The sequence below is a fragment of the Dermacentor silvarum genome, chromosome 9 (genome assembly GCF_013339745.2).
Source record: "Dermacentor silvarum isolate Dsil-2018 chromosome 9, BIME_Dsil_1.4, whole genome shotgun sequence".
Classification (NCBI taxonomy): domain Eukaryota; kingdom Metazoa; phylum Arthropoda; class Arachnida; order Ixodida; family Ixodidae; genus Dermacentor; species Dermacentor silvarum.
In genome coordinates, this window is record NC_051162.1 from 104,507,634 (window position 1) to 104,522,937 (window position 15,304).

At 45.0% G+C, this 15,304-nt stretch overlaps 1 protein-coding gene across 1 annotated transcript in view; it reads right to left on the reverse strand.

The window, feature by feature from the left end:
• The window catches only part of LOC119463475 (uncharacterized), a 562,544-nt gene that overhangs the window by 525,005 nt on the left and 22,235 nt on the right, over positions 1-15,304 (reverse strand). Inside the window, exons 9-10 of the mRNA XM_049656653.1 lie at positions 12,059-12,382; positions 10,786-10,966 (exon numbers count right to left, since the gene is read on the reverse strand). Coding sequence (XP_049512610.1) covers positions 10,786-10,966; positions 12,059-12,382 — 505 coding nt within the window. The remainder of the gene's footprint in view (positions 1-10,785; positions 10,967-12,058; positions 12,383-15,304) is intronic.

The following is a 15,304-nucleotide window of genomic DNA, read 5'->3' on the forward strand; positions in this document are numbered from 1 at the left end:
GCGCGAAGCCTACGGTGGATGATCTTGGCATTTCAGTGTTATACCCTGAAACTCGGGCTGTCTTGCACAATACGTTTAGGATGCCAAACGCAAGCCCAAAAAACCACATATGCTTAGGCATTACGTAATAGTGATACAAAATAGCATAGGCGATACTTTAGCCCACGTTTTACAAAGGCTACCGGGTTTCACTATATTACTATTTTATTCATGCGAAACCATTATTTGCCCCATAACGCGAAAATATTCCTTAGTCTGTGTGACCGAAAGATGGTACCAAAAATGGCCAACGGCGAAAAAAAAGAAGAAAAAACGCCAATACATGCTCGGATTGATGTCACACTTCCCAGGGAGGTTCCGGTAAAAAACGTAAATTAATGGCTTTAAAAAGAAAACTTGGTACAATTTAGTCTGGGTGGGAATCGGACCCGGGCTTTCGGGGTGCGAGACGAGCACACTTCTTCGACGCAACGGCGGCTCCGCAATTCTGGCTGACTAAAGGTGCGGCCTAGTGCCTGCGTCATTGGGCATGTGACGGCGCAGCCAATGGGGAGGAGGTGGCGCCACGTCATGAGTGTACAACATGACCTTGTTCATGGCGTTTGGAGATCTACAAATCGTAGAATGCTTTCACATTCCCACACGTAACAAGACTTGATTGTCTCTGCATTTTTTAGTCCTTGTACACTGTTAAGTCTCGCGGTCAGTTTATTTCTTTATATTCGGTAATTGTCCGTTTAGGAGAAAGTCTTTGTCTACTAATTGTGGCTAAGGGAAAACAAGTCAACCTAAAGATGTTTCCGAGCCTGTTCACCGCTTGACATTGCCACAAAACAGTTTTAGTATTATAATACCAAACTCCTTCTACGCTTTTCCTACACTCACAAGTGAACTAACGCGTTCATATCTCGCTATTTTGACACCCCACCGCTTATCTGCAAAAATTCTACCGGAAGTATTTATCATTCTTTCTTCGTTCGTGTGATCGGACCTGTCCGGCACACATGAGCACTTTTTCGGTGCCACTTCTAAATTAATCTTACTATGGCACCCCGACGCTCCAGGCACATAATTTGCATTGCAATCGCCTGGTCTAAAATTTTCCTAGAAATCAAATTGCAATCGACGCATTAGTGCTACAAGTGAAATCCATATATATCCACCACTGAAGGAGACGCCAAGTGTTATTACTGCACCCTATATGATTTAGCTCTAACCGTAGCTCATGCAAACGTCTACGTCGTTAGGTTTGCAACTGCACGAGTGTAGTCACTTGTTGGATATAGTGTTTCTCGACTCTTCTGACACGTGCATAATGGCATGTGCCCCAAGTTTTTCCTAATCAGAGGATGGTATCTAATTGGGTAAGTTTTGTTTTTTTTCAAGTCTGCCTCTTTTGTAATATATACGGGACTGTCAACTGATCTGAGCTTCACGCTTTGCGCATGCGCACAGCTCGTACGACACTGATGTACAGTCGCGAGCAAAAGTTTGGAGACCTAACATCAGCAAAAAATTTAAATATCTTCTAGAGCAGCTCCGCGGCCTGGAATTTGTTTATTACATTGTATTTCGGAAACACGCGCACGCAAGCGCGATCTCTTTATTTCAGCCAGAATGCCTAGGCTGCGAAAAAAAAAAGATCGCGACACCTTTGGTTCCCAAACCTTTGCGCGCGACGGTACAGCAGCCCTGCAAGAACCCATTTTCAAGACAAAAGAAATTTCAAACAAGTGGCACAACGCGCATAGTTGCTTGGCTCTTTTTTTTTTTCATTTGTTATCGTACGCTGGGTCACTGGTACGAAAAGAGGACATTCATAGCGCTTGAAAAATTCCGTGCACCTCAAAGTTCTTGTACTCCTGTTCGGCTCTGCCGTATGGAACGTAGCACGTGCTGTACCAGGATGTAAACTTTCCCGGTATGAATCGACCATTGTGCTTGGCCCGGCAGATGTACAGGGTGCCGGACGCGTCGTCCCCGCCGGGCACCGCGTTTTCTGGGACGGTTTTTCCGCTCCAGGCCACCCACTGGTAACACAGGTTCTGCTGACAGTCTGACGAAAGGTGTGCGAAATATTAGTATGATGTGTTAATGAAAGATTTTGATACCTAACGAACATTCTGTTCACACTTCAGACAGGATTGTAAATGTGCCTTCTCAATATATTTCAGCTATTATTGCATGTCATAACATTTTCAACAGGTATTCTGATTTGTAATAAACATTTTTTGTACAAGTTTGTGTAAACCTTCCTGTCATCCGGCAGCTCAAGCTGGATATAAATGCATGAGTAATACTTAATGAGACAGCCAGTATGTAAGCTGTGGTACAAGTGCCGACTTAACTAAACAAGCCAAGTAGTTCTACGAGGGGTTCGATGCAATTAAGGACACAGGGAGGAATGAAAATAAGGACCGCGGGCATCGTTCCGTACCTTCCTTCCTTTTTTATCCAAAATTTAAACACGACTACTACAGCTGGCAGTTACTGTGACAACTAAAAATTGTGCAGTATGCTATATTGTGCTCTCAAATTTGTGCAACATCAATTTATTAGTGGGTTCGTACACCTTAAGATTGAATGAAGTATCGCCTTCCCCGAAGAAGGCGCCGTCACTTGCATTGTCAATGGGCGGCTCGCAAGAATATCAGCGCCGTGCCATGAGGTTTCCATCAGCATACAGAAGGAAACACGTGTCGTGTTCACTTTCAGTCATGTCGCTGACGTGCGATACTCAGCAGTTCCCCATTCCATGACCTGGAACGCATGACTTGAAGATTTTGCACATTTTTACTCGGAACTCGCCATGTACGCCTTCAACTTTGGCAGGTGCCTCCCAGTGCAGAGCACGCGCGTCAAGTTTTTAAGCTTCAATACCGATGTTGCTTGTTGAATGCGGATCTACAGGGCAATAACATTGAAGCCCTGTGGCGAAATTCAAATCAATACCGTCAGTTGTGCATGCGCAGCACTTCATAATGCACAGGCATTAGTAAAACCGTAAAGTATTTCGAGAGATTCCGCTAATCGAATAAAGCATTTTCTTGAAGCTGCTATGAAGCAGGCAAAAGTGTTTCAAAATATAATATCGCTGACGGTACGGCAGCGTAGGAGCTTTGCGTGGGCAATTGCTTGCGTGGGCGGAAGCAATTGGAGCTTAAGCCCGTACAAATGGCACCTACGTGGTGATGTTACATTTCCGGAAATTCCGAAGGGGAGAGAACAGAGCATGAAAAACACTGGTTTTTCCCCAAAACACTTCGAAACACTGAAATAAATACGTTGACCGGTGTTAGCACACGAAAGTAAACAAGAAGAGCAGACGTGGGTACAAGCCACGACAGGCTTCCAAAACGCAAGATTTCTTACATTCTATAACAAAGAACTCACTTCTTTATTTGCTCCGATATTCTTTGCAACTTTGGGAATTACCGTATGCCATCTATGAAAGCAGCTATTTTGCTCCCTTAGGAAGGGTGGGCTCACATATATAACACTTCTGGAACTTCAGCTTTTCGGAAGTCGGGTGCGATGCATTTGCTACCTGGTCAAATAATATGTGCGGGATCCCCATAGCGAAAGCGAGGCCAAACACATGGGTGCGTCTACACTTACAGAACGGTGAGAAAAGCAGCCACAATTGAGTAGAATCTAGCTACAGCTTCCATTGATAACGTGTTCTTTCCACGTTTTTTTGTTTTCATTCTGTGATAAAGATGTTTGCATATAATTGAAAAAATACAGACCAAACATGTATTAAATTCCTCGGTAGAATCTCAGAACGCACATTGGGTGCTTACTATATTAACACAGTACTTGGTGTTTACTGTGCTGCGAAAATGCAACCCAGTGTCGTTCGGTTCGGTTTAAAGTTCGGTGCAGCCGGTCATGCTTCCCTGTGTACCGCGCGACTTGAAGGTGTCGCATATTTTAACCGTGCACGCTAGAAATTTTCGGGACACTCTTGCCGGCTGATCCCACCTTTGGCATTAGAGCAATGACAATTTTCCAACAGTAGTGGTGCTCTGTGGTGAATCTTATTCTGAGTAGCAACTAAGTACACATCACGCTACCACTGAAACATTTTGCAGCTTCTGTTAAAATTTGAGAATACTTGAAAACATATGCATTGCGGGCAAGTGATCCGTATTGACAAAGCTAACAATCTGCATTACGTCGATTTACAGTGTTCGCATCAATATAATGAATCACTGGTTCCTTTATTCAATGAGTGTCCACTACTGCAATAAAACCGAGCGTTGGCATTGATGTTTGTTTAAAATTCGTGACAAATTAGGCAAAGGAGTCTGTTTCACATAACTTGAATAAGTATAAACGTTTCTCAAAGGGATACCTTCAAAAATATTGTCGATGCCAAACAAGAATGAAAAGAACGTTCAGCATTTACTGCATTGCGAATGGCTCGCACGAAAGACATATTCATTTATCATTATCAATAAAATGAGAACGTATTAGTGAGGCGCCAAGATTTGTCAAATCCTGAGCAACTATTGCGAACTTTGCATATCATAATAAGGAAAGAAGTTCAAAGCGGGAAAAAACTAGACGTTTGAGATTTACTCTATCGTGTTTTGCACTCTTGCACACATTGAGTGTCGTGTTGAGCTTTTACAACGAGCAATTTCATCCAAAGGATTATGAAAATAATACTCACCTTTACCCGGGACAAAGATGTCCTGGAGGGAAACCCCGGTGGACGTACGCTCCGGCGGTCCGTTTCTGTGTGTACCTATGCTTACGGTCACATTGCTGCAAGACTCGAGGCCTCTGCATGTGACCTGGGTCTGGTCTCGGCGAATGATTGTGCCGATGGGGCACGATCCAGCATTAGGGTGTTTCTCGCCTCTGCCGTCGGTGACGGACACCCAGTAGTAATCGAAGGGAGCCTTCGGTCTTTCCCAGGCAACGGTGATGTAGTTATCCCCAGTGGAGAGTAACGTCAGCTTGGTTACATCAGGGGGGTCTGAAAGCACGAGTACTTCTCAACACAGGCATTCTGGAACCCAAGTGCGTAAGCAGCAGGGAACACAACGCCAGACTAGATGTCATTAGTACAAGCATGTCGAATCGCCGCTAAGTACTCGGTCGGTTTTTCGGTCATCTGCTGCTTAAGTTCGCAGTGCGTAAGCAGCAGGTGACACAACGCCAGACTAGATGTCTTTATTGGACACTTTCACGTAAGTGCCTAACTTTAGAGTGGATGTTTTCAGTCGCCTTTAATTCCTCCAATACTGCTTTCATTCTTTTTGAAGGTGTCATGTTATATAGAAGTAAAAAGTTCGATCGTGGCCTCATGGCTAGAGGACTGGGCTGCATGTTCTCAGATGCAGAGGTTTGATTCCACCGTCAGTCATGCGTTTTCTGTATTACACAGGGCCACAATATAGCAGAGGGCCACCTACCCTACCTATCCACCTACTTATCCACCTACCAACCTATATTCCTAGCCAACTATCTACCTACCTTCCTTCCTACCGACCTACCTACTTACCTACCTACCTACCTTCCTACCTACCTACCTACCTACCTACCTACCTACCTACCTACCTACCTACCTACCTACCTACCTACCTACCTACCTACCTACCTACCTACCTACCTACCTACCTACCTACCTTCCTACCTTCCTACCTACCTACCAACCTACCAACCAACCAAGTCCCAAGTGTCTGTAATAAGGCAAAAAATGCTCTGAATTAAAACGCTTCCGTTATCTGACGTTCCGCACCTAGAAAGCACTCAAGTGCTAGAAAACACCGGGGACCAGCGGCATTCTTCAAAACTCAAATACTGGTTAGATTATGGCTGACAACCGAGACGCTTTATGGTGCCATATCATATTGTTCAGAAAGAGCCCGGTCTGGCAAACGTAGCATTTCCGGCAAGATAAGCGGCTTGCCGTAGATGACGCCTGTCTCAAAGGCGACCATTCTTTCATGGTGCTTAATACTTCATCCGTGCCAGCTTTGTGCGCCGCCCTTGCTGCTTTTGTCCACAGCAGCGCATAGATTTGCCGAAAACATGACCTTAAGGCGATATCTTACTGCTTCCTTTCGATACAGATTTCGCCCTTCCGAAGCTGGTAGGACTTTTCAAAGCGGATAATTCGCAAGCAATGGCCTCCTTCAATACCTTCAAATGACCGGAGCCAAAGACAAGAATTGACTTTACAGAGTGTGGGGCGTACGTCTAGCAAGTGTGTCAACCCCAAAATTGTAAAATGTTATGCAATTTACATTTGCGTTTCCGTGGGAATTATAGTGTAATTTCTATGAACACTGAGATCTGCTCCTAAAATGTGCATTCATTTTTATGCGGCATGCTAAAAAAAACACTTCAGAGTCATATGTGCCTCAACAATTGACGCGTGGATTCTATTCACTCAATAAACGTTCTTTTCAACCTCTACAATGCAAGATAATATGGCAGAGTTCCTTTTACAATGAAAGTGACGTTAAAAAGGCTGATTATTTGCAGAAATAAATGCAGCAATAGTGCGCAACACAGTTTATTACATGTAGCTGTAAATAAACAGATGTTCGATGGCGAGACCTGTGTTTAATTAACACATTAACCTGTATTAGCAGCAAACAGTACGCCGTCATACCACGTTTCGCAAGCGACTTTTTCCGACATTTTGTTGTTCTAATTAGTGAAAAGACAGCCCTATAGCGTGATGACTGCGTTAATACGGATCCTTTCCTTCGCTCATAACGGGGCGACAACGCAGTAGGTGGTCCCCACTGAACAAATTAAAGGACAGACGCTAAGCATGCAACTATGTTGCACATCGAGCAGCTTCGTTTTAGCTTGCCGTACGTATGGTGGCGTACAGGGCTTGCTGCAATGCTGATAGGTGACGCCTGTAATTTTTAATATCCAGTTTTTCACTTCTAAAACGAGACGTTGGAAAATGTGCTTTAAAGTAACACAGAACCACACGAACACCCTTTCTGACGCGTGTACCATTATTCGTACGCAAGCACTTTACGAAACTAATTAACGATAAAGTGACAGCCGTGATTTTTACTTTCCCGCTCCCCACCTGAGCTTTGCGAGAGACCCTCTCCCCTCTTCATTGCGTCTACTGGGCCGGACAGTGACACCTAAATCAGAGGAATAAGCATAATACCTACGTGAACAGGCTGCACTTGAGGGACCAGAATGTAATACCATCATCAATGCCGGCGTACCTACGCCTTCGATTGAAGTACCTTGAGTATCGGCGAGCAGCACTACCCACATTATAGCACTACCCACATTATAGCTTTTCGACCACACGTGTCATGCACCGGTTTAAGAATCGGCCCTCTACGTCGGCACCTTTGGGAATATGGTTTTCAGCATCGGCCCAGATTACTCGGCATTACACATCACGACATGCCTTAGCTAGGTAAGAAATGAGCAACAAATCTTCGCTTTGAAAGCTCACCGAAAGAAGGCGTTCTAACTTCCAGTGTCGCTGGAAGACTCGTCAGGACGTCCGCACCGCATCGTGCGCTGGCCGTGATGACGACGCAGTACGAGGTGTCTGCGGTGGTCTCAAAGTCCAGCCAATCATCAGAAGCACTTTTCTCAATGCATCCACCTGGGCTTTCCTTGCGGTCGCATACTGTGTACTCCTTGCACACTTTCACCTTGTAGACGTCTAGAATGCCATGTATCCTCGTTGGTGGCTCCCACTGGAGTCTTGCCATGGACGGTGATTTCGCGACAAAAATGATATTCTTGGGTTCACTTGGATCTGAAGAGCAGGGTGTGAAAATGAGGGGGTTATTGGATCGCACATTTTTAATCGACAGTTCCTCAGGACGAAAAATGCGCATGAACACAGAACACTCTTGTTGCATTCGCCATTCTCGCCAAGATTAAAGCTGTTGTATATTAAACTGGTAACACTTCAATCTGCTAAGAATACAGCCACGCTGCGCTAAAGATATACGTTCTAGCTACATTACTAGGCGGACAAGGGAGAAAGAAGGCTTGGAAACTCCAGGTATATTTCAGTACAACGGAATTGGCTAGTTGCTAAATACGGAAAAAATGAAACCGTATACAAATGGCTACACATTAGGAGCCTAATTTTCATCCTCACTGCAAATCAAATGGGACGTGTTTGCATGAGATTACTGCATCTGAGCAAGTGACCTATTTTGCTGCGCTTCCATTGCCGGTTTGTTTTCGCTCGGTGCATGCGCACTTGTTACCATTTCTATTTGCACTCATGTCATTCCTGATTAGCGTTCGCTGTAAGCCTAGCGGAACAGTTCAATATTCTCACAAACAACCAGTTGTGCCATTTTTTGTTACCACACTAGTTACTTTTAAATTAGTTACGTGCTAAGATCCTAATTAACCCTGCTCCCAAATAATACTATTTTGCCTCATAGCACTTGGTGAAGATTTCAAAGCATAAAAAAGAACATTTGAGAACGACTTAGCACTACTAGATCATAGTATTGTGATTTGAGCGGTTTGTAAATTGATTTATTTGATGCGCTGTGAACATATGTCTCGAATTTCTTCATTAGTAGACGACATACTTTCTACTCGGTACCACTTCTCGCATTACTTGATTTCATAAATGTTGGGAAGCCACTACGCACACATCAATATCAAGCGTGTTTCTGTACCATAAAAATGTTACTTGATATCTTGCGTATCACCAGTTTCTCCTATCTGCTTTTTAACCATAACCGATCAAATGTGCACAGCTACAAGGTTTTTTATACCATGGTTAATATTACTAAAGAAGATTATATGCCTTCTGAACCTTCCCCTTAACATCATTGGATCGCTGATTAACGGATGCTTTATCAGCACTACCACAGAGTTCTTGTTAAAGGAAGTGAAGAAGAAGAAAAGTTATAGCCTTGACATCCGCCTTTGTAGAACTTCAACTCCTGGATGCACAAACTTACTGCGGCATATTAAGCTTAAAAACACTAAAGCATGCACGTGATCACGATGGTAATATCGGTTACTGCTTCTCTAAATATTGGTCACTATTAACGATGCTATGCTATCGCATTATTGAATTACCTCTACGTTTAACACAAACAGAACCAGAATGGTACTGAAATATAAAATATTTTATTCATCCCAATAAAACATTACCGTCTTTCCATTATAATTACAGCAAGATCATCGCCTCACAAAGCTTGCATTTTGGAGACTCAGAATAAAACCTTATTTGTGCTCCAAGCAATACATTTTCGAAGACCGCACGATACTAGGACTAAACATAAGAAATAAGGAGTAGCAGGCCAATATAATTAGTGACATCATGCACAATGCGCTATATGAAATTACAGAGCAATGTTATCAAAAAACCTTAACCAAAGGAAATAAATACTTTACTAACCTTGAGCACTGAGGAAAACACCTTTCAGTGTGGTTCCCGTCGAGGAGCGTGCCGGCGGTCCTTTGATGGACGTGCCAACAGTGACACTAATATTGGAGCACGGATCGAAAGGGCCGCAGGTGACTTGAGTCTGCTCAGAACGAATGATCGTGCCATTGCCACAAGAGCCGGCATGATGTTTATGAACACCATCCTTTTCATTATCGTTTTCATTGGTGACATCGAGCCAGTAGAAGTCAAAAGTGCCCCGAGGTGGATCCCAGGCCACGGTGACGTAGTGATTATCAACCGCCTTTAGGGTAAGATTGGTGACGTCAGGTAGAACTGCAACGGGATAATTTTGAGCTGTGTCATTGTCATTTTTTTGTCTCCCTGTCATGCGTGAAGTGCGCTAGTGGGTTCGTGATTTGAGTAGGTCGAGAGAATAAAAAGAATTCGTGCGCCGACGTATCGTGCAGGATATGTGACCAATACATCAGAAGAGACGATGAACATAAGACGCCCTCATCAGGGTCTGTTAAAAGCCTGCTGGAGTCATAATACATGCTTCCTCTGCGTACGAGTATGTTAGCATTCTGCCTGCATCAGAATGCGGCCGTCAATGTCTAGAAAGAAAACTTCGACTCCCTGCTTAGTAACTGGATAGTGATAAAGATAGTGAGGCAGGTAATTAGTAAATAGCAACTTCATCTTTCTTTCTTCAAAAATTTTGGAGACTGTTGTTCACGTTACAAAAGTTAAGCTTACAGACACGGACTCAAGGGTATGAAAATGGACTGCCCAAACGCCGCATTTCAAAGGCAGTTCACGCGAGCTTCCGTGTCACCGAATCGTGGTGACAGGTCAAATTGACCTGGTCTTGTGGACGCTGACCAAGGAAAATCATTTCGGATTCACACTGTTTTGTGAAATGAGCTTGAGTGCTGTCAGGTGCAACACAGTGGATAGTCGGAGTTTATGTTGTCCGTTTCCGTCTGCAGGTATAACTTTTTCTGACGTGAATCCCAACCAACTGGTTCAAATTTCTGTCGTTCTCCGAGCGTTGCTCTACATCATTAACACTGAAGCCTGGCAAAAAAAAAGGTATTGCTCTTACGCCACAGAACACGCTGAAGTATGCAGCGATGTAAACATGCCAAATGAAATCCGCGAAGCACTGAAAAGTGTTCAAGTTCTTTGGCTTTCGGGAATCGCTCTCCGAGAATTTCTTCAATTTCGTTCTACTCACAAATATGTATACTCTCGTGTAAAACGTTCACATCTTACCAGGCACCGGCGTGCGGATTTCAGCTACCGCGGCCCGACTATGTAGAACTTGCTCGCCACATTGTGAGCTTGTTGTGACCAGGCCGCAGTACTTGGTGTCAACACTGCTCTGAAAGTCCAGCCAGGTTTCGTGTGCTTGAAGTTCGATGCAGCCCTGCATATTTGCTTCTCCACTACAAGATTTGAATGTGTCGCATATTTTAACCGTGTATGCAAGCAATCTTCCGTAGGCTTTTGCCGACGGTTCCCACTGTAGACGGGTAAGTGATGGAGATTTTGCGACCATGGTTATGTTCCTTGGCGGATCTGGGTCTGGCGAGAAACAGTGCACACAAAGTTCAGTTTTCGCAGGCGTAGAAATATTCAGAATCATTGAACATGCCAAGAACTTTATAAACAGTTGATTGTGTTGTTGAACACTTGAGTAGTTAAAAAACACCTGTGCAATTTAAATTTTGTGAACCTTTGTTGTTTTTTTAAGTAAGAGTATGTTATCACAATCAAAGATGAAATTTGACAGGTCTGTCGCTGTCAAAACAGTGTGGAACAGCAGTAACTGCTCGAGAAAAATATTATTCAGGACTTCCTAAACTCCTGCATGAGACTCCGTAGCCGACACCTTGAATAATACCGAAGATAGCTTATTGCTGTGGAAAGAACCTGCAATTACTACCGGCGCTACATGCATATCTTGCAGACGGGATGAGACCATAAAACAGATTCTGTGCCATTGTCCTACCTAAAGCTGTCAACGAGATGTTCTGATTATCAGCTTCAGTCGTTCAGACTACAGACCGTTCTAGGAAGGTAAGATTCGGGGACCCTGGCCGCAGACGTCTACATGGCATGGACAAGGCCCCCAAAGTGCTAATGTGCTTTTTGAAGACAAGCGCACCAGATGAGTGCTTTTTAGGGAACACTCATCATGATTCAACATATCAGTGATTCAACATTCATCTGCGAGGGCGCGCACAACGACTCCTTCTCCTTTTCTTCTTAAGTTTCTTTCACCCTTTTCCCTTTCGCTCATGTAGGGTAGCAGACCGTTCGAACCTTGGTCAACCTCTCTGCCTGTCCTTATCCTCTTTCTCTCCAACTAGTATGGTAGCAACACTAACAAGCAGGCGAATGCGTATTTACTGTCAATTATCAGACAACAAAACAAAATGGTCAAAGCTGAACCCGAAACTGTCAAATGAGAAAAAAAAATTAGCGGGCCAGATTCACCAAACACACAAACCAATAACGTCACACATTGGTTCATCCCAATCAATAAATTACTAAACGGTAGAAAAAGCTTAAATTTAACAATGAATTCAATGCTATGGAATTAGGGACTTCGACTTCCGAGTTGTAAGTTTTATGAAGACTTTTTCAGTTATAGGCAGCGAAAATAATACTTACCTTCGCCCGGGATCAAGATGTCTTGAAGGCTAACTCCGCGGGATGTACGCTCTGGCGGCCCGTTTATGTGGGTGCGTAAGGTAACGCTTACTTTGGTGCAAGCCTCGAGGTTGGGGCATGTGGCCCACGTCTGATTTGGATGAATGATCGTGCCGTTGCCACAAGATCCAACGCGCCCCTTTTGAGCATTGCCGCGTCCTTCATCTTTGTTGTCCGAAATGGAGAGCCAGAAGTAGTCGAAGCGAGCCTGCGGCCTTTCCCAGGCCACAGTGATGGAGTTATCCACAGCAGAGAGCAACCTCAGGTTGGTTGCATCAGGTAGGTCTGAAAACACACGTACTGCGTTATATGGCATTTACGGGTAATACACCTTAAATATATGTCAAGGTCACCTATATACTAGGATTTCAAGTGAATGGGCGTGTATCATACAGCGATGCAGCATTTCAACTCTCAGCAAGTGACATTCTTCAAGGGTCTTCCAAGTTGTTCTGATATAACAATTATTTATGTCACTTGCGAGCGTCCTTGTTGCCTACAGTCATTTTCATCATGAATAGAGTCCTTCAATTGTGCAAACATGGTGCCTGCTATAATACACTTTCAATATTGCATATATTGAAAATAAGTACCAAAGCAATTATTGTACACTGAAGATTTGAAGCGCCAAACAAGATTAAAATAATGTGCTCCAATCCAAGCTGTGAAGGTTCGTTGGTCAGCGAAGCTCTGATATCACTTGATCCGATAGACCAATCTGACGTAGCCCTGAACTGGCTCCTGCCGAGGCTGAGCGCGACGCCATTGTGCATATTCACGCTGCTGTTCCCGTCACCGCTCATCGTGTTCACGTTGATCTTCGGGAGTTGTTACGCGCCAGGGTTTGGTAAACCTTCAACAGCGTCTGCTTATAGCTCGAACCACGTTGAATATCGAAGAGGGTCGGTCAGGGAAGACGAGGTGACTTAAGAACAAATAACACAAGTTTAATACATGGTTACATGCTCCAAAGAAAACACACAAGAAACGTTCAGCGTGCATGCACCTGCACGCTAGGGCAGAGAAAAAGTGTTCTCCAGGTGGCCGCTTGCTGGCTTTCTCATACACTCCACAATCCGGGCATTCTCCCCCTTTCCTGTCCCTCCACTGCAGGGCACGGCAAACCCGACGATGTAGTGAGGGTGGGTGACAGCAGTGAAGGTTGGTGGTCGTAGCAAGGTAAACGTCCCCAGAGGTGGTGAGCTGGTCGCAAGGTGGCACGGCAGGTTTCGCGCATTCCTCGGACCCACGCGACGGACACGTCTGTTCATGTTTATGAGCGAAAGGTTAGGCATGCCGTTTCCCTGCGGTTGCATGTGTTCTGGGCATGGCCGCTCAAAGTGAATCGTACTGCCGCGCCGCCCAAAGAGATCCCGGTGGGCAGGGGACGGCGTCCGCTGCTCAGAGGGATGACGGAGGTTGATGCTTGCAGTCGTCGTCGGTTGTCGCACAGCCCACTTGAGCACGCAACACTATGGGTGTTCTCCAACGTAGCTCAGAACGTAGCCTCAAAAGGTTCCGCAGAAGTTTCTCGTTCACCGCATGCGTCTACAGAACTTCATAGAGACTCAGCCGCTCGGTCAGCAAGCGCAAGGCAAATCCTTTCTGAGCTCTGCCAGGCTTATTTCCCCCCCCCTCAAAAGTGAGTTTTATTTACTGATAGCAGCGCTAAATACATACATCAATTTGTTATACGCTTCACAAGACATGACTTAACCCAACTGCGTTAGCAAAAACAAAACTTTTCCAATCCTACGTCAGGAAAAAAAACACGATTTTGATGAAACAATCGCTGCTGATTCTTGATCTAGGGGCTTCGACTTAAGCCATCGGCATTGCCATTGAGAGTTCCCTTTTTATAGCGTATCTCGAAAGAATCAGCAGATTCTGCAAAGAATAAACAGTCTCTGCAAAGCGAGACTCCAATGCAGGAGGCAGCCGTTTTTGGAAGAAGTTGTGTGCAACCATCTGAGAGGCCGGACAATGATCCATTTTCATGACGAACCTCGTGTAGTCCTACGTCCTTAGCAAAGGCTGACTCGTCAGAGCGCTCTTCAGGGCGTTGAAAGCGGATTCCTTTTTCTCGACCCATAGGATGCTCTGTGGCTCACTTTTCGAAGAGCATTACTCAGAGCGCTAGCTAGTTCAGTAAACCTCGGGATGTACCACTGATAGCACCCTGCGACCCCTAAGAGAGATCGGATATCGGTCTTTGTCCGGGGCTGTGGGAAATCTCGTATCGCAGCCACCTTTAGCTCAGAGGGACGGCGAAGGCGTTGTCCAATCACATGACCGAGATAGATCACTTCCGCTTGCGCCATCTGGCATTTTGTTGCCTTGGCGATTAAACCTACTTCACGCAAGCGGGCCAAGACGCCTCTCAGATGTTGCATATTCTCCGACCAGGATGCGGTATATATCGCGACATCATCTATGTATGGCAAGGCGAGCTCTTCCTGTCCTCTCAACACTTTGCCCATAAGGCTTGAAAAAACTGTACGGGGCATCTTTCAAACCTTAGGGCGGAACGTTCCCAAAGGCGATATGAAAGCGGCATATCTACTAGCCTGCTCGGTCAGCGGAACCTGCCAGTAGCCACGAACTAGATCCAGTGTGGAAATGAATCGGGCGCTACTAACCTTCTCAATGCGCTCTTCGATGTTTCGTATAGAATAAATTTGATGTTTAGTGTTCGCGTTTAGCCTCCGGTAATGTACGCAAGGACGCGGATTCTCGCCGGGCACCTCAACTAAGATCAAAGGCGACGTGTAATCTCTCTCGCAAGGCTCGTTCACACCTAGAGTCAACATTTTTTTGCACTTCCGCATCCACTATTTCACGTTGGCGCGGTGACACTCGATAAGCTTTTGAATGTACCATTTCCGAAGAAGTGAGCTCGATGTCATGCGTAAGAACCGATGTCCTTCCTGGCCTATCCATAAATAAATCCTGAAATTCTTGCAGCACTTCCTGCAACTCCGTCATTTCTTCAGGCTCCAGCTGCGCTTTAGGGACTAGTTCCTTAATCACGGCTGAACTCTCTATCTCTAACCGCCACTGTAGGCCTTCCGAAGTGTACGCTACAAACAAATCTGGCAAACGCTCTTCCAATACGGGGACTTCTGATTGCGCGGATTTTTGTTCTTTCCCCCGCACGGCCTGCGTCACCACTGCCGTGGATGCACGGCCGCCAGCGCCGTTTAGTGT